At 45.9% G+C, this 27845-nt stretch overlaps 1 protein-coding gene across 8 annotated transcripts in view; it reads left to right on the top strand.

The window, feature by feature from the left end:
* WNK3 (WNK lysine deficient protein kinase 3) overlaps positions 1–27845 on the top strand; it is a 113398-nt gene that overhangs the window by 16984 nt on the left and 68569 nt on the right. For all 8 annotated transcript variants that reach the window (XM_077329563.1, XM_077329558.1, XM_077329561.1 and 5 more), the window contains exon 2: positions 8737–9389. In XM_077329563.1, coding sequence (XP_077185678.1) covers positions 8868–9389 — 522 coding nt within the window. In that variant the 5' untranslated portion in view covers positions 8737–8867. The remainder of the gene's footprint in view (positions 1–8736; positions 9390–27845) is intronic.

The following is a 27845-nucleotide window of genomic DNA, read 5'->3' as shown; positions in this document are numbered from 1 at the left end:
AAGACGAGGCCAGCCACCGCTAAACAAGTAAAAAAGAATTAATTGGCCCTTCTATTTCCTTAGCCATTTAACGCTCAATGTCTTTTGAAACGTCGTCGTAATGAAGGGATAGAGTTCTTTTAAAAAATGGCTAGCCGTCCTTAACAAAGGGATGTTTGTACAAATTGGGGCTCCTTTGCTGCTTGGAGTCATCATGGGAATGTCCCTGGCTCAGCTGGCTTCTGTCCTCAAGGGGAACGGTTGATTGTATGTCATACGGCTGCACCTGTTAGCATGTGCTTTGAGTGCCATTTTTGCAAATGACCTTGGCAGGAGAGCTGCACCTGTGAATTCACATCCCCCCCCTCTTTCCTTGGTGGTTCTGGGGTATCTTCTATTAATAACCTATTAATAACAACTTGTTATAGAGTGAGCAAGCCGGTAAGATTAATTTTCTTCACATATTTCAATTGATAAATTGTTTTAGCAATTCCGTTCCATACAAGAGGCCTAGCCAGATAAGACTTTGAAAGAATTTCGTAGATGGCCTCAGTTTCTTGTGACTAGGAAAGATTTTCTTGTGACTAGGAAAGATCTATGGTCTATAACCATAGTAATCAGACATTTTGGCAAAGATGGGCAGAAAGTCAAGTTTGTTTGTTCATTTATCCATTCATTCAATTTATATGCTGCCCTTTTCTGTGATGTCTACGGGCGGTGTACATAGGACCAGTAGGGAGCAGAAATCTGGAATGGTGAATGACACAACAGTTGTAATAGTAGTAACATTACAACAGTTAGGGAACTAACCATTTCTGTTAGGGGCATTATTGGATATCAGGAGTTATATGGTAAGGTTGTAGGCAGGTCCTTGTTGCTGGTCTTCACTTGAAAACCCAGTGGAAGAGCTCTGTTTTGCAAGCCCTATGAAATTGTTCAAGTTGAAACATTAGGCAGTTAAAGTATGCATTGTACTATATATAACAATAAATGATTGCATTCCCAAATAGTTCTGAACAATATAATTGCTTAGTGAGAGATTAATATGGACAGAACTATGCCAGATCCATGCAATCCTAAAGGGACATACCCATCCTAAGCCCATTTACTTCAATGGATAAACAAAGATTGTATCTCCCATTTGGATCACACACTATTTAATTTGCTCCGTGATTGGCACTGTATTAAGTGACTTTACAGTTTGCCCTGTCTTCATCTCTTCTTGATGTAGTGTGTTCCTTTTAAGGATTCCCCACAGATTATGTTCTGTGCACAAGAGAGCATCTGCTGTGAAGTGAGATCATGCTTCTGCTGCCCATTTCCCTTCCTTTTGGCTCCGTTTGGTGAGGACTGACTTTCTGCTGCGTCGCTTGAAAACAAACACGAGGGAGGTGCTTTTTGTTTTGTTAGTTGACTTGGCATGCCCTTTCCTCGTGGAAAACAAAATAATAAGCCGTTGCATTAGAAGTAGCGCAGAAAAGATGAGGGGTGTAGCTGTAGTGCAGAAGAAGAGGGGAAATGATCTCTGCTTTCTCTCTTCTGAGTTGCAGCAGGATCGCTTAATGATGAAGCTTCGTGACTTCTGGAAGTGTTCAGACATTTGGGCAGAGATTAAAAAAAATTTTTTTTGGCCTTCAGCATGTCTTCAGCATTTTCAAACCATTGCATGCATTGCTAGCGCTAATCATCAACATACAAAGTGCAAGAATTCACCCTCCTCTGACGCTCCTGATCCAAAATAGACTGTCACATCACTAACAAGTGACTTTAGAAAAATGTTATGAGATCCTGACAGGGAACTCCAAGCATATTGTCTGGGTAGATCTCCAGATTCCCCCTCATTCCTCTAGGCTGCAGCCTTTCCATTCATAACCTGCTTATCTACTGCATTTTCAGAATTTGGGGTAGTGTCCGTACCTGTAAGGAAGGCCGAGCGTCAAAGAATTGAGGCTTTTGAACTCTGCTGCTGGAGAAGACTCTTGCGAGTCCCTTGGACTGCAAGGTGAACAAACCGGTCAGTCCTAGAGGAGATCAGCCCTGACTGCTCCTTAGAAGGCCGGATCCTGAAGATGAAGCTCAAATACTTTGGCCACCTCATGAGAAGGAAGGACTCCCTGGAGAAGAGCCTAATGCTGGGAGCGATTGAGGGCAAAAGAAGAAGGGGACGACAGAGAATGAGGTGGCTGGATGGAGTCACTGAAGCAGTCGGTGCAAACTTAAATGGACTCCGGGGAATGGTAGAGGACAGAAGACCTGGAGGATCATTGTCCATGGGGTCGCGATGGATCGGACACAACTTCGCACCTAACAACAACAAATACCAATTTTACCTGTTATTTGTGCTCCTCCTTCCATTCTCCCCCGTCCCCGTCCCCCGTCCTCCTCCTTCCTAGGAACAGCAGCTCAGCCAATGGCAACCACAGGCCATCTGCTTGCTCCAGCTGTCTGTGATGTGAGGCAGCCCAGCCAATCACAGCTTTATCACCCTTATAAAATCCAGTGACAGTACAGACGTGTTGTAATCCATTTATTTTCAGTTTGTCCTTTTTCATGGTATTTGTGCAACTTCCTGATGTTAAGAGCTGAAGGTGTTGAGGGGATGGCCATTTGTTGAAAGATACCTTAGTTCAGGGGTAGTCAACCTGTGGTCCTCCAGATGTTCATGGACTACAATTCCCACGAGCCCCTGCCAGCATTTGCTGGCAGGGGCTCTTGGGAATTGTAGTCCATGCACATCTGGAGGACCACAGGTTGACTACCCCTGCCTTAGTTCTTCCTTGGTACATATAAACCCCTCGATTTTCAGTTTCTTGTTACATCTTGTCCACATGTTTGGATCAGATTTTTAGTGTGGGATTGGAGAGTAAAGTCAATGTAAGTCGAAGACAGCAAAACCAACTAAAACCTTCAGAAAGGAAGCTTGGATTGTCTGGAGAGTAAATACCTCTACTACAAAGATAGCATATAAAGTGTGCGTTGAGTGCTGTGAAGAAGCTTCTGACTTACAGTGGTCCTATAAACGTCTTGTTGTTAACAGCCTTGCTCAAGTCCTGCAGGCTGAGTGCTGTCACTTCCTTGATTGAGTATGTCCATCTCATGCTGGGTCTTCCTCTTATTTTTCCTGCTTTCAAAAGTATTCTTAACGCTATTGTCTTTTCCAGCGACTCTCTTGTAATGTGACCAAAGTACACTAGCCTCAGTTTGGTCATTCAGCTTCTTGGGAGAGTTCAGGCTTGATTTGATCTACAATTTCCTCCGATTTGACCATATCCTTAAAACTCTCCTCCAACACCACTTTTCAAAGGAATCAACTTTCCCCCTCTGTGCTGTCTTCATTGTCCAGATTTCACACCCATACATAGTAATGGGGAATACCGTGGTGGGAATTATCTTATTCTCCGGTGACACATCTTTACACTTAAGGATCTTTTCTGGTTACTTCATGACTGCCTTTCCCAGTCTCAATCTCCTCCTGATTTCTTGGTTGGAATCTGCATTTTGGCTGATGATTGAGCCAGTGAATTAAAAAACCCTTGAATCATTTCAGTTACCGCATCATCAACTTTCAAGTTGTGTAATTTCACCAGCAGTCATTACTTTCATCTTGATGTCCAGATGTAATCTTTCTTTGGTGGTTTCTGCCTTAACTTTCAGTAGTCTGTTTTTTCCCCCATGTAGTATAGTGTTAGTTGTATCTCAACTGTTAATGTTCTTTCCACCAATGTCCGCTCCCATCTTCATCTAAATCTAAACCATTGTCCTGCATGGAGATCGAAGAGATAGGGAGGTGAAATACCTCATTGTCTGACACCTTTGCCAATTGGAAACCATTCTGTTTCCTCTTATCCTGTTCTAACTGTAGCATCTTGTCCAGAGTACAGGTTGTGCGTCAAAATAACCATATGCTGCAGCACACCCATTTCTTTTATTTTTATTTATTTATTTATTTATTTAGATTTATATACCGCCCTCCCCGAAGGCTCAGGGCGGTTTACATTAAAACTAGTCAACGATACATGAAACAGTCTTCATTAAAACATACAGTAATTAATAACAGTGGTTGTAACCATATAACAGAATAATGTAACAGTATAACAATATAATAAAATAATATAATGATGGAACAGTGCAATACCACAACAGGTCCAGAACGCTCTGGTGGAGTTCTGGGAGGAAGGGGGGGAGAGGGAGGGAGAGGGAGGAGCAGGGGGGGAGCGGGGGCCCTTCATTCGCTGTTGGTTGTGCCTGGTCTCAACCAAATGCCTGGCGGAGGAGCTCCTTTTTGTAGGCCCTGCGGAACTGTTTAAGATCCGTCAGGGCCCTGATCTCCTCTGGGAGCTCGTTCCACCAGGTGGGGGCCAGGACGGAGAATGCTCTGGCCCCGGTCGAGACCAGGCGGGCTTCTTTAGGGCCAGGGACCATTAGCCGGTTGGTGGCGGTGGAGCGCAGAGCTCTTTTAGGGGCATAGGCAGGGAGGCGGTCCCTCAGGTACACTGGTTTTAAAACCAGCCATAACTTCTCATGATCCACAAGGTGAGGAGCTTTGCTTTAAGGTATGAAACACAAGCTGGTTTTCTTCTGAAATTCCGTCGTACGCTCCAGTAACCAATGCAAATTTGCAGTATGATCTCTTAGTGTCTCCTCCTTTTCTGAATCCGGCATTTCTGGTTCCATATTGTAAATAAAACATACATATTAGAGAAGAACAGAATTACAACGGAGATGGGGTGGAAATAGTTTAACCTTTACGTGAATCCAGGAGTCTTGTACATACTCAGAACTTTTGGTAAGACTGATAGATGAAACACAGATAATGATCATAACTGATTATTATTATTGTTGTTGTTGTTGTACTTATTTCTCCCCCCTTCTCTTTGGATTCAGGGCCGGGTACATCATAGTAACTCTGCTAAATCAGTTTTGGAATGGAATGTCATTCTTAGAAGTTATTTAATTGCTTGTTCTAAAAGATAGTTTCTGATCCAGGAGTACTTTATTTATTTATTTTATCATATTTATATAATTTATGAGTTTTTGATCAAGGACTTTTTCAAGTGCTTTTGGAAATTCCAGCAATACAGTGTCTACTGGATCAGTTTTGTCTACCTATCCTATTTAAAAGTTCCCTTGCCAAAGTTATATTTATTCCTTGTAGGCAAGGTTTGTTTTGCATAGTTAATAACTCTTGCGCTACACTGATGTATCTGGGCCAGAAGCTGGCATGATGGATTTGTAATTTCCCAGTTCTCTTTTTTAAAAAGGGGTGTCATGTTAACTGCTTGTCAGTAGTCCAGCAGGCTAGCTGATTTTAGCAATAAGTCCTGGGTTTTTTTGGTTGTTGTTAAAAGACCATTTATCACCTACGTTCCTTATAATCTTGCAAGCGAATTCCATTCAGCTTCAGTGAGCTGTCAGTTCAGAATGTTTCCGTTACCTCTGAAATGTCATTTTTTGTGTTCTCTGTTTGACACTGACCTTTCTAGCCACTCCCAAAGGCAAATTGTTCACATGCAGCTCTCTCTCTCCAGCACCTTCATCAGTGAATAACATGCAACCAATTAATTTACTCACTCTGTAAATTTCCTGTCTTGTTTCTAGCAATCTTTCTATCTCTTGGCATCTGAGGATTCTACCATGTTTCTAGCTCAGCATATTTTGGAGAAAGGCTGGCTCCTATGGGACATTCACTGGACACTGAAAGCGTTCATCTGGACCAGGGCCTGCTTTAGAAACAGAAGAGGCCTCAAAGAATTTTATCTGGCCTTCTGTTCCAGAGAAACGATTAAGAGCCTTAGTGTCCTAAGGTGGTGGCTGAAAACACGCGATCGCGGCATTTTCGTGCATTCACTTTTTTGGCCACGCATGGCGCACGCGCACCATGCGTGGCCACGTAGCGCCCTCCATTCTGATGCTGGTCCCCAGCCTGAAAAAGGTTGGGGATCACTATCCTAAGGTAAAGGTATCCCCTGTGCAAGAACTGAGTCATGTCTGACCCTCCAGAGTTTTCATGGCAGACTCAATACAGGGTGTTTTGCCAGTGCCTTCCCCAGTCATGACCGTTTACCCCCCAGCAAGCTGGGTGCTCATTTTTCCGACCTCGGAAGGATGGAAGGCTGAGTCAACCTTGAGCCGGCTGCTGGGATCGAACTCCCAGCCTCATGGACAGACAGCTTCAGACAGCATTTCTGCCGCTTACCACTCTGCGCCACAAGAGGCTCTACATAGTTAAAATATTATATCACTGTATGTAAAGGAGACAACTTTATATTTAACATATCTGGACAAACTGGAGCGTGTCCAGAGGAAGGCAACAAGGAGGGTGAGGGGTTTGGAGACCAAGACGTAGGAGGAAAGGTTGGGAGAGCTTGGTCTGTTTAGCCTGGAGAGGAGACGACTGAGAGGGGGGGGGCAAGGTTTCAGCAGAAGTATACACAAGGGTTTGTGTTTGCCTTGCCTGCAAAGGATGACGTTATGAAGAAGTAAAATCTACATGACTTATATTGTTTTGAAAACATTCATGGGATTTGAACAAGAAGAGATCGTGCCTCTTGGGCTTTCCTCCAAATGACTTTGCCTGCGTATTCTTCACGCTTTTCGTTGCACCGGGCTCTTTAAAAACATTTTGGAACTCGAGGATATAATCAGAGTCCGTGAATGCTAGTTTGAGGCTCCCAGTTATATTTTTGAAATTGTGTGCCGAATAGAGCTGTTTTGATTTTTGACGGTGTTTGTTTTTGTGTGCTTAGTGTGTTTTGACACCAGCTGCAGCATAAACCTTCCTGAGCCAGTGCGTTGGTCATGCGCCTGATGAAGTGAGCTCTAGCTCAGGAAAGCCTCCGCCTCAGTAAATGTCCCATGATCACTTATTATTTGGTTGAAAAGCAAGGTGGTACCGTGTCACCCCCCCCACCCATGCCTTGTCTGACTATTTCAGTAACTTTCCTGTTAAAAAGCCACCTGTTAGAAATTTGCCACATCTCCAAGAAAACAACATCTGGTAGGGCCAGGTCTTTAACTGTGGTTTTGAAAGATGCTCAGGAGCATTAAAGGTAAAGGTATCCCCTATGCAAGCACCGAGTCGTGTCTGACCCTTGGGCTGACGCCCTCCAGCCTTTTTATGGCAAACTCAATACAGGGTGGTTTACCAGTGCCTTCCCCAGTCATTACCGTTTCCCCCCCAGCAAGCAAGCTGGGTACTCATTTTACCGACCTCGGAAGGATGGAAGGCTGAGTCGACCTTGAGCCGGCTGCTGGGATCGAATTCCCAGCCTCATGGGCAGAGCTTTCAGACTGCATGTCTGCTGCCTTACCACGCTGCGCCACAAGAGGCTCCAAGGAGCATTATGCGCTGTGATAACAGTCTTCCTAGGAACTTTCTGTGATGAACGTTCTGCCTGGCTGCCGAACAGAACATTTCTGATCATGGTCCTCTCCGGTTGCTGGTGTGCCATTCGACTAAGGTTCTAGCTTCTCTGTCTTTTCCCCTTAAGACGAAAGTTTTGCGGAGAGACTAAATGTCTGATAAACAGCACGTGTTAGACTTGGGCAATTTCAGAGATTATGGGGCAATTACGCATGCCTTTGAATATCTGGCTCCAAAGGGAAGTGGAGGATTCCAACTTGTTCATGAGCGCTGTGTAGATTTGCCCGTGTTGCAACACAGCACTCTCCAAATTGGTAAATAAGCTTGGTTTGTAAGTGGGGATTTGAACAGAGTCCATTAATGCACCCGTGCACTTGAATTTTTGTTGTTGCCATGTACTGGCTAATTAAATGCTTTTCCATTGAGCGATAGATTTTTCACATTTTGAAAGCTCTTTTTTAAAAAAAAAACCACCGTCCTTTAACCACATACGAGAGTCCAAGCACTGCGGTCGGCATTGGTTCTGTAATGCAATGTACCAGCCGGAAATACCAGTTTATCTGGATTTAATAATTAAGCATCCACAATACACATTGAGAACATAAAACTTAAAGTGCTTCTTCCATTGTATTTATAAGGACTAATTGTGGTCAGGGAAGGACAAAAGGAAAGTGGAGTCTGAAGAGAAAGCCGTTAACTCCTTCTTGGTTTGGACTATTAGGAATTTTGGTCAAGAAACTAGAAAGCAAGGTTTTTTTTGGGGGTGGGGGGTCTGTTCCTAGTTCCCATACTGTTTGGTGACCTTGAATAAGCTGTCTGACCTTGGTTTGTAGATCGTTTTTTGCTTTTAATCTGAAGTTTTGCATAAAGGAAATCTTTAAAGAAAATTATATAGTTCAGGGCATGATGCAGCTGTAGAATCAATTTGGGTTTATCTGTATCTCAGCAAGATGGGAGTCTTGCTCTTATAGGTGCGGCAACACTATAATATATAAATAATATATTGGGAGATGAGAGAGGGGAAAGGTTGTGTGAGAACTTCAGCCTTCATCAGCTCTGGCAGTTGGCTGAATTAATTTACGATTGTTGAGTTTAAGGGGTCAGGAGGGGGAGAGAAATATCTAGGTCAGCAAGTTCCATTCATTTGTCAAGCAGTCCGAGGCATTGTATAAATTACTAAAACATGACGAGATCCCGAAGCCAATATTTCTTGGCCTATTGCATGCAACTTTGGCAAAGTTCGGCAATGGGAAGTTTAAACAAAACTCTAATCGAGTTGCTAGGATTAAGGAAGGCTAGGCTGGTTCACTGAAGCTGCATTTTTTGGTGGCTGCTTTGCGTTTTTACTTTCTAAAACGATCCCGGTTTCCCCCCCCTCCTTCCTCTTGTTACAGGTTGCTATGGGAATCTTATGATAATCTGAGAGGAAGTAAGTCCTGGTAACATTGCAGCTACTCATGATGTGCCTGAAGTGAAGAGCAGGGGAAACACTTATCGTATCTGAGTGCCAAGGCTCTGCTGTGTCATGGCTACGGACTCCGGCGAATCAGCCAGCACAGAGGAATCGGAGAAACCTGATGGAGTTTCTTTGGAGTGTGGGGACTCCTCGGCTGAGGTCACTTTGACCATGGAGGCTAGGACCAAAGAGGGGGTCAACACACCTGCCACCGGGGCAGCCACGGAGAGGAAGAGGTTCTTCCGGAAGAGCGTGGAGATAATGGAGGATGAAAAAGTCTTGGAGCCTGCTCCGAGGGATGAGCAGGACCCGTTCACGGAGGGTGGCCAGGGTGTAAGCCACCTGGTCGTCGGTACCCTTGTGGCAGGGCAGGAGACCAGAAATGAACATGGCTTGAAGGTCAATTTGGAAGCATCCAAGGAAAGGACCAAGAAGGAAATCGAGGAGGAAGCGGAGATGAAGGCTGTGGCCACATCGCCGAGTGGAAGATTCCTGAAGTTTGACATCGAACTGGGGCGAGGGGCCTTCAAAACCGTCTTCAAGGGTCTGGACACAGAAACCTGGGTAGAGGTTGCTTGGTGTGAACTGCAGGTAAGTGCAGAGACATTCCTTCAGTCACCTGTATGCAATCGCTTGTATGAGTATCTGCACAGTACCTAGAATGTCTGCTTTGGTTTATTGTTTGGGTGGTTTACATTGGAGAGACGTCCAGGGACGGAGTGGCTAATACCGTTGCTTATAATCTGTAATCTAATGGCTGGTCTGAAATATTGAGAAACCTACAATACTTTTAAAAGGGCAGGTTTCTAGTCCTCACAGCTGCAGCATTGAACTTGAGACATTTTCAATTACATGGATAGAAGTCAGATAGAATCGGTCGTGGCACAGATGATAAACATTTCTCAGTCTTTTCTTCCTTGTGCTTGCTTTGCCAGTTTTGAAATGTTAACAGTTTAGGGACTTCTTTACACAATTCATGGCAAAAAAAAGAAAGAAAGAAAAAAGAAAGAGGAAACCATTTAACAAATAGAATCCCAAATACATCCATGAATAAGAGTTGCGGGTTAACTGATGTGGATTGTCATTGATTTATTCCAATCACAACACTGGGATTTTCCTGGTTTGCCATATGTGTTTTTTAAGCTCACCAGTTCAAACTTCCTGGCTGCTTTGTTTGCCTATGATAGGATCTCACCTGAAGCATTTGGCATGATTTTATATAAACATTTATGATGTAACTGTGTATTGACAGTGTCAGGGGTATCATTCAACAGAGATGTATTGTCTTTTGAAAGGAGGGCAGGTAATAAATTGCAGTCTCCCAAGACGATAAGGCTCAGCGCCAGCTTCCCTTAATTTTAGCTCTTCAACCCTCCATATACTCTCAAAACTATTTACCGGGTCACATTTTCTTAGCGTGGTGCCCACTCAGTACTGAGTGTCTGAATGTAAAGATCACTGCAAAGACAGTTGAGTGGGTGGGCTAAGTTCTAATGCCAGCCTCCATTCTCACCTGGATACCTTTCTTTTCATTGGCCCCTTGTCCCCCCTACCCCAGTTCAATATTTTGGGACTCCTGTGTCCACCTGTTGCATCATCTGCACTTGGACCTCAGGACCTCCTGCTCTTTGTCTTCCCTCCCAACCTACACAGCCGGAGGTTATCCCTATGGCTCTTGTAGCATAATACCCACAAAGTGTTCCAGAGACCTGGGGTCGGATCCAGGCCAGATTTTCCGTCAGCAGAATGGAACGTTGCTACCTCCTCCCCCCCACCCACTGTGACCCACTACCCATGACATGCTGTTCTGAGATGGGGCTGAAGACTCCCTGGAACAACTTGGGGTGTGGGGGGGGAAACTGCATCGAGTAGGAGGAAACCCAGGAAATTGCCAGTTTGGTCAGGATTCAAGGGTGGCCTTAGATTATATGGCCCCCGATCTCAGGGTATAAATTCATGCTTTCCCACATCCTGTGCTATTGCTTTAGGATGCTTTGGGCTGATCCTGCGTTGAGCAGGGGGTTGGACTGGATGGCCTGTATGGCCCCTCCCAACTCTATGATTCTGTGATGCTGTGATTGCTAAGTTGTGTTTACAGACACTAGCTGTGCTGGTTATCACTCACCTGTGTGTGCCCATGTGCCTTGTTGACTCTCCACACCGGGCCTCTTCATCCTGGCCCCTTGGTTGCTAAGCATGCAGATAGGTCAGAGGTGCAGATGGTAATTGGTGTAATGACTGCTGTGAGTGTCACAGAGGCAGGAGAAGCAGTCCTATTTCTGTTCTTGGTTTCTGGGGGAAAGTGGCATTTGCTGTGCTCCGGTGTGCTCTTTTTCCTTCCCTTCCCAGTTTCCTCCATGAGTATCTAGAGCAGGGGTAGTCAACCTGTGGTCCTCCAGATGTCCATGGACTACAATTCCAGCGTTGCTGGCAGGGGCTCATGGGAATTGTAGTCCATGGACATCTGGAGGACCACAGGTTGACTACCCCTGCTGTAGATACTACCCCTGCTCTAGAGAACAGACTTTTTGGAAAGTGCAGCAAAGACGAGATAGTCTTCAAGCAAAGGTTGGATACATACTTTTCTTGGATGCTTTAGGATGCTCTGGGCTGATCCTGCGTTGAGCAGGGGGTTGGACTAGATGGCCTGCATGGCCCCTTCCAACTCTATGATTCTATGATTCTCTAAAGGAACTGGGCTCTCTTCTGCGTGTTGCCACCCTGTCTGCCCAAACTGGCAATGTGAGGAGGAAAAGACAGACTGACCTACTGTGATGTTAAAAAAAGAAAAGAAAGTTTATTAGGCCTTTGTGGGTATAACGTACAGTCAAATTGCAGACAATTTATGGCGACCCCATTTATGGCGACCCCAGTATGGCATCCCCATACTGAGATATATATATATATATATATATATATATATATATATATATATATATATATATATATATATATATATATATATATATAAAATTTGGACATTCATCACATTCACATTCAAAAGTGAGGACAACCATTGAGGAGGATTATTATTTGAAAATGGCACATATCTAGACACCGTTCTGGTTGGATCCTATACAAGAATAAACAAGAACGAAGAACCTTTTGTTTCATGTATTCTGTATAATTTTACTACATCTATAGTAGCGTGGCGCAGAGTGGTAAGGCAGTCGACATGCAGTCTGAAGCTCTGCCCATGAGGCTGGGAGTTCGATCCCAGCAGCCGCCTCAAGGTTGACTCAGCCTTCCATCCTTCCGAGGTTGGTAAAATGAGTACCCAGCTTGCTGGGGGGTAAACAGTAATGACTGGGGAAGGCAGTGGCAAACCACCCTGTATTGAGTCTGCCATGAAAACGCTAGAGGGCGTCAACCCAAGGGTCAGACATGACCCGGTGCTTGCATAGGGGATACCTTTACCTTTATAGTAGCCTTGGGATAGGTTTTCTTTCCTTGTATGGTTTTTGAGTTATGACAAGATCAGGCTCACCTGAACCATCCAGGTCAGGGCAAAGGTAAATCTGTACTGGCCCCTTAATACCGATTGGACAAGTGCTGTTCCTCTTAAAGCAAGTTAGATTTAAGCCCCATTTCTTGCCTTTCTCTAGGGGGATTTGTCTGTTTTCCCCAGGGTAGACCTGCTTTGAGAACAGACAAGAGGTTATAGTGAATAGCAAACAGGTAAATGCATTGGAAAGACTATTCAGAGGGAAAGTACCGTTTTTTAAAAGCAAGCCAGGTCATTACTTGTGTTTTCTTTGTCATGGAAAATTGAGTTGAGCAGCTATGATTCAAAAAACAGTGAGTGGTTGTTTTCCCCCTTATGTACGCATCAGTGGGTGGCGGAATAACTACTGTAGGCTTAATAATTGGTTTAATCTCCTCCACAGCTAGTTCAGCCTAAGCTTGTCAGAATTTTCCATGCCGTGCATCTCAACAGCTCCTCTGCATCGGTGGCTGAGTTTAAAGCAAATCTGTAACCATTGCCTTATCAGTTACAACGGCAATTGATCCAGTGCCACGATCTATATGCTTTCCAGCGGTACCGAACTAAGAACATGAAAGGTGACATTTAGCAAGATTGCTGGGCTGGGTGATCTTAAAATCCGATGATCCCAGGTGAACCTTTGAATTAGTGGCCAAGCCCTGGATTTTGAGTCTGTCGCCTTGGAAGGGAGCTGGATCTGAAGCAGTAGAATTGGGTTTAGGACAGCATGTGAAAGAATGCATGGAAAACCTCACTTATTATGTGCTTATTAACTATTTAACTATTTAATTACTACAGTCTTAATAGGGATGGATTTAACCCAAGTCTTTTGCACTCAATTTCAAGTGACATTGGTCTGCAAAGTTACTTGGCTCCTTTCTGGAAGTGTAAATGAAACTCTTGCTGTGGTAGCAGATTCCATGGATGACCAGCCCTCCGTGAAGAATGTTTTGCAATCTCTGCATCCCTTCCCCAAATTTTTTCAGAGGGAAGGGCATAATCTGGGTTCTATTCCTGGCTTTGTCGTTACTTTGCAGAGTCACGTGGGAGTATATCCACTCTGTGCCCTATTAAGCAATAGAGGGAGACTGTGTTAACATCTTCACAAAAGAACACAAAAAGTTTAGTTTGAGAACGGTCCCATAACCCAGGGCCAGGTCTAGAATCATAGAATCATAGAGCTGGAAGGGATGTCCTGGGTCTTCTAGTCTAGCGATCCCCAACCTGTGGGCCGCGGATCACATGTGGTCCTTCGACTAATTGGAGGTGGGCCCCGAAGGACGCCTTCTCTCCCCCCCCCCGGCCCTTTACTTCATCCCCCCCGGCCCTTTACAACACACTTTGGGTGTCATTGTCTCCCATCACTCCCAGATGGGACTATCTCGTTGCAGAGAAACAAGCTCAGGGTTCCCATTGATTTATTGTCATGAGTTAAAATTTCCATGAAAATAAAATGTTCCTTATGTTCATTGTTGTGGCGTGTCTGCATCTTATTTTGAAGGGATATTTAAACATTACCATAGCGACCAGAGAGCGTTAGGGCAGTGGTTGAGAGTAGAGGAGTAAACTACCCCCCCCCCACTGGGCCTCAGTAAAAGGCGTTGAGTGGTCCCCGGTGAGTGGTCCCCGGCATTGAGTGGTCCCCGGTGAAAAAAGGTTGGGGACCACTGATCTAGTCCAACCCTCTGCACTATGCAGGACATTCACCACCCTCTCACCCACTGTCACCTGCCACCCCCTTTCAACCACAGAATCAGCCTCTCTGTCAGATGGCTCTCCAGCCTCTGTTTAAAAATCTCCAAAGATGGAGAAGCCACCACCTCCCGAGGAAGCCTGTTCCACTGAGGAACCACTCTGTCAGGAAATTCTTCCTTTAGATGGAATTTCTTCTGAATTAATTTCATCCCACTGGTTCTTGTCCGTCCCTCCAGGGCGAGAGAGAACAACTCTGCTCCATCCTCTACATCAGTGGTCTGCAACCTTTTTAAGGCTGCGGACCGGCAGCGGTGGGAAGGGCGATCACTGGGCTGCGAATGCGCACATGCACCGGAGTGCCGCGCATGCACGTTTGCAGCCACGCATGGCGCAAACGCGCATGCGCGGCCCTGCTTCCCTCTCTCCCCCCCACAAAAAGAAGCTTGCTGGGCCGCAAGCTAATCGGCCGCTTTTGCGGCCGATTTTCTTGCGGCCTGGGAAGTTTCTTATTGTGGGGGGTGCGGGGAGAGAGAGCCGTGGCCCTGTGCCAGGGCCTTTGCGGCCCGCCACTGGGCCACAGCCCGGTGGTTGGGGACCACCGCTCTACATGGCAGCCTTTTAAATGCTTGAAGATGGTTATCGGATCTCCTCTCAGTTGAACCTCTCCAGTCTAAACAGACCAAGCTCCCCCAACCTTTCTTCATACATTCATGGGGGTCCTGGGCAGATAGTGCCCACCACCTAGTCTAGGGGGGTCCCAAAGTGAGCCCTACAACCCCCCCACCCCAAGGGGTGGAAGGATCCAAGGGTGCTGTGAGGAATTTTGGAGCAGTAAAAGGCAGCAATCTGCTTCCTCCTGCTGCAAATGCATTTTGGCAGTGAGAGGCCTTCCAAGGTGGCTTGTCATTGCCTGCCCCTGGGTAGTAGCGACCCTGGACTTACTTGGTGGTCTCCCATCCCAGTGCTGATCAGGGCCAGCCCTGTTTAACTTCCTGGAGAAATTGACAGCTTCAGAAGGTGGGCTGGGTAGGATCACATTCCTGCTGAGCTCCTTCGCCTTCTCAAACTATCCCTCCTGAGTTCCTTCCAGATCTCCAGGAATTTCTTAACCCAGGGTTGGCAACCCTTCCCCCAAAAGCCTCATCTTTGGGAGGCTGGAAAAGCCTTCTCCTGCTTGTTCCTGGCCATAGGATTTTCCATTGCTTGCCTCTCTCTCTCTATGCTTATTTATTCATCTATCGCGTTCGTCTCTAAACCTTACTGCAAGCGCTGTACATAATGGTTGTTTGGAATATGCAAAATCTACGTTGTGCATGATTCAGGAACATAAGAATATCCTAGAGTGGGCATTGGAGGAGATGTGTATTTTACATAGATTAGGGCAGGATTAGTCAACCTGTGGTCCTCCAGATGTCCGTGGACTACAATTCCCATGTGTTTGCTGGCAAGGGGCTCATGGGAATCGTAGTCCATGAACATCTGGAGGACCACAGGTTGACTACCCCTGGATTAGGGACTTTCTGATATTTTTCAAGTCATCTCCAGAATCCTGATTGGCTCATTTGGAGATTTCCTGCTTCTTTGAACACACTTCACCCTGCATGCCTCTGGAATGGACTGAATGAAGCCAACAAAACAACAGAGAGTTAGTTGGGACTCTCCTTTCTGTACATTCTCTTTTGAATAAAACTATGTTATTCTTTTAAGCAGCTTCGTGCTCCGCCCCTCTTTGTATATTTTAACTCTGTCACCACCACCAACAGCAACAACAAGAACAATAATAATAATCCTGTTTTATTTTCATACTGCTAGGTAGGTTTGTTTGCAAGTGTTGTGATTGAGAGGGAACTTGAACACATTAACCCCCCCCCTAGGTTCAATTATGCATCCATTATTTGGCACGAGCACACATTGTCAATAATGGTGGAATAGGTTTCTGTGGTTAGATAAATCAAGAAGAAAGTCTCTTGAAATTTTTATTTTTTAAACTCATTCTATTTTAAACGGATAGGCGGGAAACACAACCATCTCCAGGCTGCTTGCCTTTGACCCTATTTCTTTCTAGGCCATTATAAAAAAAAAGAAAAGAGAAGAAATGTCAATAAATCTAAAGAGTCGGATAATCTCGTATGAAAGATTTTGAAGAAGAAGGGAAGAAAGATTTCATTTTCCTTTAAGCTAGATTCTTTCAGGACAATCCTGAGTCAACGTGCTTAGGATTACTCTCTTTCCACACAGAAATTGGATTGCAACCAAAACAATATTGTTGGGTTGATAAATTGTTGCTGGGGGGAAAAAAAGCACTAATTATAAACCAAGTGGGGAAAACTGTCTTCTTTTTTCTTTGTTTTCAACGAGCCTTGGCAGCAAGTTCCACCTACTCTTGAGTGTCTCTGATGCATGGTACTCAGTGAACATCTGGTGTACTTTGACTGCGAGCTGTGGACACAGTAGGATCATGGAAGAAACTGTGGCCAAGGCAGGAACTTTCTCCAGGCTACATGTTTAGGTCACGCAGCACTTGTGCTTGGAACAAACCAGCTCCGCCTGAAATAATCTGAGATTGCTGCCTCCCCCCCCTCCCCGGATTATCATGTATTCTATTTAGTATAAGTGTCAGAAAGGAAGAAGAGTTGGTTCTTTACCTGAAGGAGTCTTATAGTCACCTTCCCTTTCCTCCCCACAATAGACACCCTGTGAGGGAGGGGAGGCTGAGAGAGCCCTGAGATTACTGAAGAAGAAGAAGAGTTGGTTCTTATATGCTGCTTTTCCCTACCCGAAGGAGTCTCAAAGTGGCTTCCAATCGCCTTCCCTTTCCTCTCTCCACAAGAGACACCCTGTGAGGGAGAGGAAGCTCAGAGATCTCGGTCAGAGCAGCTTCATCAGTGCCATGGCGAAGCCCAAGGTCACCCAGCTGGCTGCATGTGGGGGAGTGCAGAATCGAATTCAGCTTGCCAGATTAGAAGTCCACACTCCTAACCACGACACCAAACTGTACTGTATAACAGTCATTGGAACAACTAACAGTGGTATTCTGGACCAAGGAGCCTGAACAATCTTTTTGCTTTCCATCATTTTTACGTATTTATTGAGGTATGTATTGAATTGTCCTCAGCTCTTTTAACTATATGGAAGAACAGTTTCAGAGCAGACACTCAGTTTTGCAAAGACTTTCCCACAAACTCACATTAGAGCAGGGAGATGTCTTAAGGAAAATGTCTCATTTTCTTTACTAAACTAGCTTCTGGAAAACCGACGTAGCTTAATCCGTCTTTAGCAAACAGTGTACTCTGCTAAAGTAAATGTTGATCACTCAGACAATAGCATCTTGTGACAGCAGTTCCAGCTTCAGCATCCTGTATGATTTTTCTGACATGCAAACTAGAAACTTCTGGCTTTAGGTCAGACACAGGTCAGCCAAGTCAGAAAGTCGCACAAGCGTTTATCAAATATGAACATATGGCAAAGGGAAAATAAATCTCCATTCCTGCAGTGAAACATTTTTCTTCCTTAGTTTTGTACTTGTGGCGCTGCCCCACCAATGCTTTTGTGGATAGAAATATGTTTTTTTCCCCTTATAGAAGCAGCAAATATTAATTCATGTCGTCATTTTACGTTTTATAAGCGATGGTGCCAGAAAGGGCTGCTGATCTGGAAATCCTGTGGGGTTTTCAAGGCGAGAGGCGTTCAGAGGTGGCGTGCCATTGCCTATCCCCATGTCACAACCCTGGTGTTCCTTGGAGGTCTCCAATCCAAATATTCTCCAGGGCCAACCCTGCTTAACTTCCGAGATCCGATGGGATGAGGCTGCCCTGAGCAGATCCAAATCCAACAGTGTTCTTAAGTTGGTTCTAAAGGGCTAGAGTTACTTATGGCAGGGGTAGTCAACCTGTGGACCTCCAGATGTTCATGGACTACAATTCCCATGAGCCCCTGCCAGCGTTTGCTGGCAGGGGCTCATGGAAATTGTAGTCCATGAACATCTGGAGGTCCACAGGTTGACTACCCCTGACTTATGGTATTAAACATTCTAGTTTACCTTCAAATATTGTGTTTGCCTATATTGGTCTTTGGGCTGGACTACAAGTTACATATTTATTTTAGATTCATATGGGCAGCCGTGTTGGTCTGAAGTAGCACAATAAAATCAGAGTCCAGCAGCACCTTTAAGACCAACAAAGATTCATTCAGGGCGTGAGCAGAGTACTTGCACTCGAAAGCTCATGCCCTGAATAAATCTTTGTTAGTCTTAAAGGTGCTACTGGACCCTGATTTTATTATATTTATTTTATTTATGTCAGGGTCCTGTTTATACATTCATTTTGTATACCACCCCTCACTGGGACAGTGTACATAAAACCAGTAAGATAGAACATACATCAAGTCATTTTTAACAGTAAGACCAGATCATAACAGTCAGCATCAAACATAACTCGGGAGCATTGAGCAGTTAGGTAATTGCAGCAATTTAGTGGGGAGTAGGCCATGAGTAGCATATAAACCTCTTGTGGCATAGAGTGGTAAGGCAGCCGACATGCTGCCTGAAGCTCTGACCACGAGGCTGGGAGTTCAATCCCAGCAGCTGGCTCAAGGTTGACTCAGCCTTCCATCCTCCCGAGGTCGGTAAAATGAGTACCCAGCTTGCTGGGGGGTAAACGGTAATGACTGGGGAAGGCACTGGCAAACCACCCCGTATTGAGTCTGCCATGAAAACGCTAGAGGGTGTCACCCCAGGGGTCAGACATGACTCGGTGCTTGCACAGGGGATACCTTTACCTTTACCTTTTCTCCAAATTCTCACCTCCCCATAACTGTTTTTAGTGTTACAAGCAACATAAAGTCCAATCACATGCCATGTCATGTATATTTTTTACTTATTTCTTCAGTTTCCCCTCGGCCACTTTAATGATGTAAGTTATTTAAGGAGAATATAAGAATACAGGTAGAATATTGATTTTAATTGTAGTCCATCTAAGAGAGGAATTAGAGTCGACAGCCGTCTCCCCAAGCTCTTGTTTATTCTGTGCTATATTTAGTTATAGAAAACTAGGAGGTCTCTGAACACAGTGATTCCAGAGATCTAATTCCTTCTTCAGCTATTTTCAACAGGCATCTGTCATCCTTCATAAATTTTAAAGTTCTCAGTTGAAACTCGTGAGATCATGACCACATGAGACTGCTTAGAGCCTTAATAATGCTTATTCTTCAGATTAATTGGTATCGCCTTTTAAAACTCATGCTCAGAGTTGCTGGCCAGAATTAATTTCGGGAGGGGGAAAAAAAGTTTGAATAGATGGATGCACCCTCCTGGCTTTTTCCACAAAGCCTCGATTCACTTCTGGCGTTCCCTAAATTCTGTCCTTAAAAGTGTTATGAAAAGGAATTTGATACCTTATTGAATCTGATGTTTTCTTCGTGGAAAGCATGTTTTTGTTTTCTCTTGTTAGGGAAACTAGCGCTTGGAACTAGAACAAATCTGCCTTGGTATAAATCCTCATTTAACTTAATCTGTTAAATTCCAGGTCACATGACTACCTTAGCATGTGACTGAACACCCAAAAAGAGGGGTATAGTTGGGAATGGTATGGTGGCGCAAAGCAAAAAAAAAAAAATACTTAGCTTCTGGATTCTGCATCCTGTCCACCAAAGAGGGTATGTGTCATGTGACTTTTGCCGGTATGAGCCGAGTTTTGCACAGATTTGCTTTCAGCATGCCTTAATGGCCAGAAATAATCAGGTATTAGCAGTAATGTGCTAAAAGCTGATTTACAATCACTGCCAGCATGTGCATGAACCCCTTGGCACATCCTGCTGGGCCTGGCTCTCAGGGTGTGAGGCGAGAGTTCTTTTGGTGGGCAATCATGAATTTGGACCAAGATCTAATTTTAAATGCCCCCGGGTTTCTACGGTTACTTATAGATGTATGTTTATCAGTGACAGGTGTTTGATTCCCCATTCCTCCACATGCAGCCAGCTGGGTGACCTTGGCCTAGTAACAGCTCTCCTAGAGTTATTCTTGCAGAGCCGTAAGGTTAGAGCGCTGTCAGCCCCACCTCCCTCACAGGATGTCTGTTGCAGGGAGAGGAAGGGAAAGATTTGTAAGCAGCTTTGGGACTCGTTCGAGTAGTGAAAGGCGGGGTATAAAAATAACGACTCTTCAGCTCTTTTCTGATTGGTGAATCTGTTGTACTTTGTATTACCTTGGATTCTGGATGTCAATGAAGTACAAGTGGGAGATTCACAATAAAATGCTGAGTATGGAGTTGTAGTTTATTTTCACTTGTACTGTGGGGAGAAGCAGCTGAGGGAAGGGAGCAAAGAATCCTGCACTAAAAAAAAAACTCTCACACCTTTTAAATCAGAGGGTTCACATTTTTCTGCAACCTCCAGAGCTCCCTCAAGTCTAGAGAAAATCTCTCTTCTCCCATGCAGGCCATGCAGGCCCATTCAGCAGATATATAGAAGAACAAAGTTTGAATCCAGTTTAAGACCAGCAAAGTTTTATTCAAGGTACTAGGGGCCAAGCCCGTTGCATTCGGTGCTAGATTAGGGGGGTGAGGTGGAAGAACTCTTTGGCCTTCCCCCAGGACTTGGAAAATCTGCAGGCAGCTGTTATGGAACTCACTGGCAGGGGCAGCTCTCACGTGGCAGAGATTTGTAGCCTCCAAGCCTCGGAGGGAAGTGGAAGGAGGAGGAGGTGGTCAGGGGTAGGAGATGGAAGGCAATTGGCTGGCTGCTGGACAGACAGGCAAGCTGATTGGAGGAGGAGGAGGCACTCAGGGGTAGGACAGCCCCCCTGAGTGGGTGTTAAGCGCTGAGTGGCACTTAAGCCATGAAATACGCCCCTCCTCCAAGGCCTTACCAGAAATATTAAGTGGAAGACTCTAAAACAGGGGTAGTCCAACTGCGGCCCTCCAGATGTCCATGGACTACAATTCCCAGGAGCCCTTGCCAGCAAATTCGCTGGCAAATGCTGGCAAGGGCTCCTGGGAATTGTAGTCCATGGACATCTGGAGGGCCGCAGTTTGACTACCCCTGCTCTAAAATGTACACCCTGAATAAAACTTTGTCTCTCTTAAATGTGCAGCTTTGTTCTGCTGCTTCAGAGCAACATGGCTGCCCACCTGAATTTATCTGCAGATGATGATGATGATGATGATTAGTTTTCTGCCATTCCTGGCAAGTCAACTCATAGCGGGTTACATATGTATGTGCAGATGAGTCCGCTTGTGCCTCTTAAAATCTACAGTAGCCAGTCTTTTAGAAACTGTATCGTCAACATTCCTTTTTAAATGCAGATAAGAAAATGTAGCAGTTGTGGGATAAGGAGATGGCTTTTATTGTGGAGCAGTAACCGGTATCCCTGTCAGACTGTTTACACCCCACCAAAATCGACATGAGTCAAGTGATCTAACAAGATTGGAACCATCTCATCTACTGGGGCGGTGGTTGCTGTGAGGTGGACTAAATTTATAGTCCAGTTCTTTCATTTTTTCAGCATTTCTGCTTAATGCAAGGGTAGATGGCATCTATCTTTGCATAATGGGCGCTGCCTGACCAGCCTCCTCTAGTGCAGGGATAGTCAACCTGTGGTCCTCCAGATGTCCATGGACTACAATTCCCATGAGCCCCTGCCAGCGTTTGCTGGCAGGGGCTCATGGGAATTGTAGTCCATGGACATCTGGAGGACCACAGGTTGACTACCCCTGCTCTAGAGTACCACAACAGGACAAGAGCAGAATGCGATAAATCTTAGATAAATTGAAATGGAGACAAATCTTTACTGCTCCCTTTCAGCTTAATTTTTATGTGCACACCGAAGGAAATTACCTTCCTGCTGGTGGGAAACTAATCAAGAAAAATGCCAGGTAGGGACAGCGTGAAGGCTCTTCTCTGTGCTGGAGGCTGTAGGCAGTGGCACCACTAGCTCCAAATCCAGTGGAGTTTTGCAGTGAATGGCTTTCCCAAGGCAAGTAGAGAGGTCTCTTGGCTAGAAACTTGCTGGAACTGTTCTGTGTTATCAGGTAGTACAGACTGGCAGATGAAAAGGTCAATATTGCTTTATATTCTCCATTCATAGAATCATAGAATCGTAGAATAATAAAGGGTCCTCATGGGTCATCTAGTCCAACTCCTTGCACTAGGCAGGACACTCACAACCCTATCGCTCATCCATTGTAACCTGTCACCCCCTTAAGCCTTCACAGAATCAGCCTCTCCGTCAGATGGCTATCCAGCCTCTGTTTAAACATTTCCAAAGATGGAGAACCCACCACCTCCCGAGGAAGCCTGTTCCACTGAGGAACCGCTCTGACTGTCAGGAACTTCTTCCAGAGGTTTAGACAGAATTTCTTTGGCATTAATTTCATCTCATTAGTTCTCGTCCGTCCCTCCGGGGCAAGAGAGAACAACTCTGCTCCATCCTCTACATGGCAGCCTTTTAAATACTTGAAGATGGGGATGAGGGGAGGGCGGTATACAAATATAATAAATAAATAAAGGATTGATGGTGTGGTTCTGGAGAAGACAGCATCATGTGTGTGCAAATGAAGTTAAGTTGTTGTCATGTGGAGACTTCTGGACTATTCACCTGTGCACCTATATTATTATTATTATTGTGTCTAGGGGCATACATGATGGGGGAGAGCTTTCCCCTTCAACCTAACTGTTGACTGACAGGCAGCCCACAGAAAAGCCTTTTCTCATAATATTGCTATGGCCATCCTGGCCACTGGAGGGAAGAGGCCACCAAGTCATTAGTGTTTCTTCTCCAAACTTTTGAGGCCTACTGCACAAGGTTGCCATACAGATGAACCAGGATGGCATTACAGGGGTTCTTTTGCTTCCTGTTACATCTCCACAACAACCCTGTGTGGGAGGGCTCAAATGTTTCTTCTGCACAGCTCTGTGTACCCCCCAAAGCAGCCATTTTTGCCAGTGGAGCCGATCTTTATAGTCTGGAGATGAGCTGTGATTCCAGAAGACGTCTAGGCCTTACCTGGAGGTTGGCTACCCCCTGGGTTGGAAATATTCCTTGAGGCTTGGAGGTGGGGCCTCAAAATGACGCAGGGCCTCAGAGTTCACCCTCCAAAGCAGACATTATCACCTGCGGAGCTGTCCTTTATAGCAGTGGCCCCCAACCTTTTTATCACCGGGGACCGGTCAACGCTTGATAATTTTACGGAGGCCCGGGGGGGGGGAGTAGTCTTTTGCTGAGGGACGTCGCCACCTGAGCCCCTGCTCCCGCCGACACCCCTGACTTCCCGCCGCCTGCTGGGGGGCGCTGCTAGCAGCAGCTGTGCAGTGTCACGTCAAGGGGGAGCCCCAACCTGCTGGAGAGCACCAGAGGTGAGCCGGTTGCAGAGTGGCAGGGCAGCCCCCGAGGCAGCAGCCAGGGAGTAGGACGAGGAGGAGCCGCAGCCCAGTACCAACTGATCCACGGACCGGTCCCAGTCCCCGGACTGGGGGTTGGGGACCACTGCTTTATAGCCTGGTGATGAGCGGTGACGATGGAGACGAAGGGTGGCCTACAGGCTGAGGTGAGGGCAGGGTGGTGTGAGTGTGTCCTGCCTGGGCGATGGCCTCTGGGCCACCCTCACCAGCAATACATTGCTAGAGCCCCTTGTATTTTTGTGTGCAACGGGCTTTACTGCTAGTCACACAATAAAATCAATACGATAGCAAAACATCCACTGAACTGAAAAAAAAGAACATCTGTACAATATGAGAAGCAGGTCAGATGAAGGCTGCTTCTTTCAAGGGCCTCAGGGAGATGCGGAAGGGAAAATTAAACACAGGCTAGCTTGGTAGGTAGGATTAAGCAAGCATTCATCTGCTGTCTAAATGCCGGCAAAGGAGGTGCCCGGGGAACCTCTTGGGAGAAGAAATTCTGTATGTGAAGTGTCTTAACTCTTCTCAATACCTCCCTGGCTTCTGTTGGAGGAGGTGCCAATGATAAGGAGACATAACCTTAGTGAATAGTATCGAAGGTGCTAGAATCATAGAGTTGGAAGGGGCCAGACAGGCCCTCTAGTCCCACCCCCTGTTCAGTGCAGGATCAGCCTCAAGCATCCTGGAGAAGTCTCTGTCCAACCGCTGCTTAAAGACCGCCAGTGAAGGGGAAATCACCACTTCCTTAGGCAGCCTATTCCGTTGCTGAACTAGACCCATAGACTCCTAGAGTGGGAAGGGGCCATGCAGGCCATCTAGTCCCACCCCCTGCTCAGTGCAGGATCAACCTCAAGCATCCAGGAGACGGATCTGTCCAGCTGCTGCTTGAAGACCACCACTGAGGGGGAGCTCCCCACATCCTTAGGCATCTCATTCCATGGCTGAACTAGACTCCTAGAATCCTAGAGTGGGAAGGGGCCATGCAGGCCATCCAGTCCCACCTCCTGTTCAGTGCAGGATCAGCCTCAAGCATCCATGATAAGTAGCTGTCCAGCTTCTGCTTAAATACTGCCAGTGAGGGGGAGCTCCCCACCTTCTTAGGCAGCCCACTCCACTGCTGAACTAATCTGACAGTGATAATGTTTTCCTCTGATATCAAGCTGATACTGTTCTATACGTAGTTTAAAATCCATTCCTGCGGGTCCTATCCTCTGCTGCCAACAGGAACTGCTACCTTCCCTCTTCTAACTGACAACCTTTCAAATATTTTAAAAGAACAGTGCTGTCTCCTCTCAAGAGTGCTTGCACTGGAAAGCTCACGCCTTGAATAAATCTTTGTTGGATTTAAAGGTGTTACTGGACTCTGATCTTCTTCTCCAGGCTGAACACTCACAAGTCTCTCAGCCTTTCCTCATAGGTCTTGTTTCCTGGGCCCCGGATCATACTTGTCACTGTCCTCTGCCCCCCCCCCCCTTCAATTTTGTCCACGTCCTTTTTGAAGTGAGGCCTCCAGGTGGGGTCTGACCAATGCAGAATACAGCAAGACTAGGACATCTTGTGATTTTGATGTGATGTTAATTCAATAAAAGATCCAACAACTTGCAGCTATCAGACTAGTAATCTTGCTTAGTTCCTTCTCTGAGTTTTTTTCTCCTGTGATGTAAGAAATGTATTCAGGATTTAGTTAATAGCGGTACCAGCAAAGACATAAGTTAATTTTTATTTTATTTTATTTACATTTGCATGCCGCCCTCCCCTAAGGCTCAGGGCAGTTCACATGGAACGTAAAGGAACGTTTTTTGTCTCAAATAGAAATAACAGCAGTGGTGACCATAATAATAATGACAAGAGAATAACAATTGAACAGAATAACAATCAAACAGGCCCATGGTTGTTCAATTCAGGTGCATGGATTCCTGGGAGGGAGATTCAGGGGCCCAGTGGGTGTTGTTGGTTCCTGCCGACCTCAACCAAATGCCTGGTGGAGGAGCTCCCTTTTGCAGGCCCTGCAGAACTGTTTTAGTTCTGTCAGGGCCCTGATCTCCTCCAGGATCTCATTCCATCAGCTGGGGGCCAGGACAGAGAAGGCTCTGGCCCTGGTTGAGGCCAAGCGTGCTTCCTTGGGGCCGGGAATCGCCAGCCAGTTGGAGGTGGTGGAGCACAAAGCTCTTTGAGGGGTGTAGGCAGAAAGGTGATCCCACAGGTACCCTGGGCCTTAATCACATATAACCATGAAGGTGGCTTCCAGAACCTTTAGCCTGATCCGGAATTCGACTGGTGGCCACTGCAGTTGTTGGAGGATGGGCCAGATGTGGGACCTCCACGGTGTTGCTGTGAGGACCCTGGCCGGTGCGTTTTGGACCAGCTGTACTTTCCAGATCAAGGTTAAGGGCAGGCCTGCATAGAGCAAGTTGCAGAAGTCCAGTTTGGAGGTGACCGTCGCATGGATCACTGTGGCCAGGTGTTCCGGGGCCAAGTAGGGCGCTAGTAGCTTGGCTTGTTCATTTATTATGCTTTATATCTTGTTATCTTGCTTCGTTCCATCTCTCACTTTTTCCCATTGTGCTATCAGAAATTTATTCGAAGCCTGGATTTATTTGGTAGTAGCACCAGCAAAGCCGAGAAAGGCTGATTTGTTCTTTTACAATATCTAAACATTTCACCCCAGGAGGCGAGGCATTTGGTTCAAGAAAAGGGGGGATGTATGTGAGGTTGACTCCAGTCCAGACCCATCATGATAAGCACTTTCCACCTTTCAGCAGCTGTGTTTATTGTCCTTTCTTCATGGTTACTATTGCTTTATTTCACAAGGCAGGAAACGTTTGCCCTTCAAGACCTCTAGTAATAACTCAGCTATCAGCTCATCTAAGTGCCACTTAGGTTGTTGTTTATTTTGGCTTCTTAAAGGGTAAGAGATTATCTGGGGAGATGTGTCATTTTAAAAGGTGGTCCCTGGAAAGGAAACACAGAAATCGAACTAGTCACGGAAACCGGCTTCGGAGGTGAGTACCACTTAAGCAAACAACAACTTTGTCAGTGTTCCAAAGTGTTTGGGGGAGTTTCGGGTTTGCTGCTGCAGTTTGCAAAGAGTTGGTTGACTTTGGATCGCTCTGCAAAGTCCCAGAAACTTCTGGGAAAGGGAAGATGACCCGCTCTTATATCTTACATCAGCTGGCTAAACCAATAGCTGCATTTTAAACTCAATAGAACCAGACGAACGAACAGTGTGTAGCTGTCTCTTTAAAGTCTGTTTAGTTTGGTTTGTAGGTAATGGTAGGGTTGCCAGCTCCTGCCTGGCAAATACCTGGAGATTTAGGGGGGGGAAGCTTGGGGAGGGCTGGGTTTGGGGAGGGGGGGACCTCAGTTGGGTATAATTAATGCCATAGAGTAGGGGTGGCCATACTGTGGCTCTCCAGATGTCCATGGACTACAATGCTCATGAGACCCTCCCAGCCTGTACTGTCAGGAGCTCATGGGAATTGTAGTCCATGGATATCTGGAGAGCCACAGTCTGGTCGGCCCTTCCATAGAGTCTACACTCCCAATGAAGATGTTTTCTCCTGGGAAACTGATCTTTGTCATCCAGAGATCGTGTAATCCTGATAGATCTCCAGTCTACACCTGGAAGTTGACAACCCTAGTAGAGTTGCTATAATTGACGGGTATTGTGTTAGCCTATCACGGGTTGAGTTTAAAGGTAAAGATAAAGGTATCCCCTGTGCAAGCACCGGGTCATGTCTGACCCTTGGGGTGACGCCCTCTAGCGTTTCCATGGCAGACTCAATACGGGGTGGTTTGCCAGTGCCTTCCCCAGTCATTACCGTTTACCCCCCAGCAAGCTGGGTACTTATTTTACCAACCTCAGAAGGATGGAAGGCTGAGTCAACCTTGAGCCGGCTGCTGGGATTGAACTCCCAACCTCATGGGCAGAGCTTCAGACTGCATGTCTACTGCCTTACCACTCTGCACCACAAGAGACTCTTCTTGGTTGAGTTTAGCCATTTTTAAATGCCACTTGTTAAAAAAAAAATATGAAAAATCTAAGAAAGAAATGAGAAGGAAGCCACCAAAATGCTCCAGGTCGCTGGTTCCCAACCATCGGGCGGCGGCCTGGCATCGGGCCGCAGCTCCCTGCCTCCCCAGGGCTGCGCCGGGCCACGCATGTGCGTTTGCGCTATGCGCGGCAGCTAACACGCATGTGTGGCACACTTGCGCATGGCGCATGCGTGGCCGGGTCACATTTGCGCTATGCACTGCTCCAGGTGATTCATTTCCTGTTCTGTGTCACTGAGAAGGTCGGCTTGTGGCACCTTAAAAACTAGCCTGAGATTTTTGTGACTCAGAGCTCAGTTCTTCAAATGCTGTTGAAAGGAAATAATTTTGGAGATAAGAAAGTCACATAACGAGGAAAGGAGTTGGAGCAGAGAAAGCCTTGGTGTGAATTGTGTCATAAATATTTCAGGTGTGGTAAAGGACAA

This window comes from Paroedura picta, chromosome 3 (genome assembly GCF_049243985.1).
Source record: "Paroedura picta isolate Pp20150507F chromosome 3, Ppicta_v3.0, whole genome shotgun sequence".
NCBI classification, from domain to species: Eukaryota; Metazoa; Chordata; class Lepidosauria; order Squamata; family Gekkonidae; genus Paroedura; species Paroedura picta.
Note: the sequence above shows the minus strand (reverse complement) of the source record. Positions and strands in the feature narration are given on the sequence as shown.